At 36.0% G+C, this 1,806-nt stretch overlaps 1 protein-coding gene across 1 annotated transcript in view; it reads right to left on the reverse strand.

The window, feature by feature from the left end:
- The window catches only part of LOC106877452 (uncharacterized), a 45,164-nt gene that overhangs the window by 8,159 nt on the left and 35,199 nt on the right, over window positions 1–1,806 (reverse strand). Inside the window, exons 11-12 of the mRNA XM_014926355.1 lie at window positions 1,401–1,566; window positions 220–470 (exon numbers count right to left, since the gene is read on the reverse strand). Coding sequence (XP_014781841.1) covers window positions 220–470; window positions 1,401–1,566 — 417 coding nt within the window. The remainder of the gene's footprint in view (window positions 1–219; window positions 471–1,400; window positions 1,567–1,806) is intronic.

The following is a 1,806-nucleotide window of genomic DNA, read 5'->3' on the forward strand; positions in this document are numbered from 1 at the left end:
CCCCCCCCCCCCCCACTTCCTATTGGGGAACTTTCATTGTTATATTCTTTTGTTGGATATCATTGTTATTGTTTTGTGTACTCGTTGTTTCTGTGTAAACCCCACCACTGTCCATGTCTACTGTATCGTCCCCTATATGTCGGCCCTAATAGCCAATAAATGAAATAATAAATAATAATTATTATTATCATTATTACCATCATGAACACTGTCACTCACCTTTTTGAAAGTTTTTGACATATCGAATGCAACTCTACCAGAACTTGAACCAAGAACCAGTGCAGTCTTTGCCGGAATTGACCATTCTTCCATCAAACTGAGACCTTTTTGAAGAGCAACAGCATCCAGACTATTTTTGAAGCCATATTCCTGTAGTAAGACATCTTCAATGACCAACTTATCACTGTACCTGTACTGGCTGTTCGCACTTACATTTACCTGTGAATAACTTTTCACAGGACTTCCATTTTCTTCAGTAAATAACAATAAGAAAATAAAAAGTGAAATAAAATGTTATTAAAGCGATGATACCAACTAAGGTGAAATGTTTTACTATTCATATTATTATATATCAGATAGATATATGCGTTTGTTTTTTTTCTCTCTTTCTCTTTTTTCTCTCATTCTCTTTTTTCTCTGTTTCTCTTTCTCTCTCTGTTTCTTTTTCTTCATCTCTTTTCTCTTTCCCTTTCTCTCTTTCTCTTTCTTTCTCTCATTTTAGCAAAGACTCCAATGAAATTGTTGAAAACATAATGATTAAGAAGATCGATTATAAGGATTCCTTTTATTTTAATAATGGTTTCTTTAATTAATTGTTTAATTTATCAATATTTGTTAGTATTGAGGCAGTGAGTTGGCAGACTCATTAGCATGCCAGGTAAAATGTTTAGTAGCATTTCATCTGCCTTTATGTTCTGAGTTCAAATTCCACTGAGGTCGATTTATCTAATTATCAGACAGTAAGTTCGGTCACAGAAGGACCATAAGAGGTTATTAACTGAACTATCAAACAAGGTTTGATGATAGTATATTTGTTTATTGCCCACAGGGGGCTAAACATAGAGGGGACAGGCATGGATTAAGCCGATTATATCGACCCCAGTGCGTAACTGGTACTTATTTAATCGACCCCGAAAGGATGAAAGGCAAAGTCGACCTCGGTGGAATTTGAACTCAGAACGTAACGGCAGACGAAATACCGCTAAGCATTTCGCCCGGCGTGCTAACGATTCTGCCAGCTCGCCGTCTTAGGTCTGATGATAGTAGTGGTGGTGGTGGTGATGATGATGATGATGATGCTGATGATGATGATGATGATAAAGACTACTACAGCGACGATGATGACAACAATGATGACAACAAGAAGACAATTTTCAAAATACATTTCCAAATATCCTTACCAAGTTCTGAAGTTTTTGTCACCTGATCAGTCGGACCGATTAGCTTCACAGGGATGTCATGGCTAGATTTCACCATACGGAAACCCAGGTGTTGAAAGAAATGCCTGCGAAAGGCATATCTTGCAAAACGAGAAGCTTCATTACCAGTGGAAATCCAGGAACCATTCTGCAGATGATGAAGATGATGATGATGATAATAATAATAATAATAATAATAATAATAATAATAATAATAATGATAATAATAATAATAATAATAATAAAGAAGACGTGTTTATTAATTGACATGAGTATTCCCTGCGATCATAATATAGCGGCGAAAGAATTTGACAAGGTCAGTAAATATAAAGACTTGCTAATAGAAATTGAAAAAATGTGGCACCTCAAGGCGACTACCGTACCAGTG

This window comes from Octopus bimaculoides, chromosome 8 (genome assembly GCF_001194135.2).
Source record: "Octopus bimaculoides isolate UCB-OBI-ISO-001 chromosome 8, ASM119413v2, whole genome shotgun sequence".
Classification (NCBI taxonomy): Eukaryota; Metazoa; Mollusca; class Cephalopoda; order Octopoda; family Octopodidae; genus Octopus; species Octopus bimaculoides.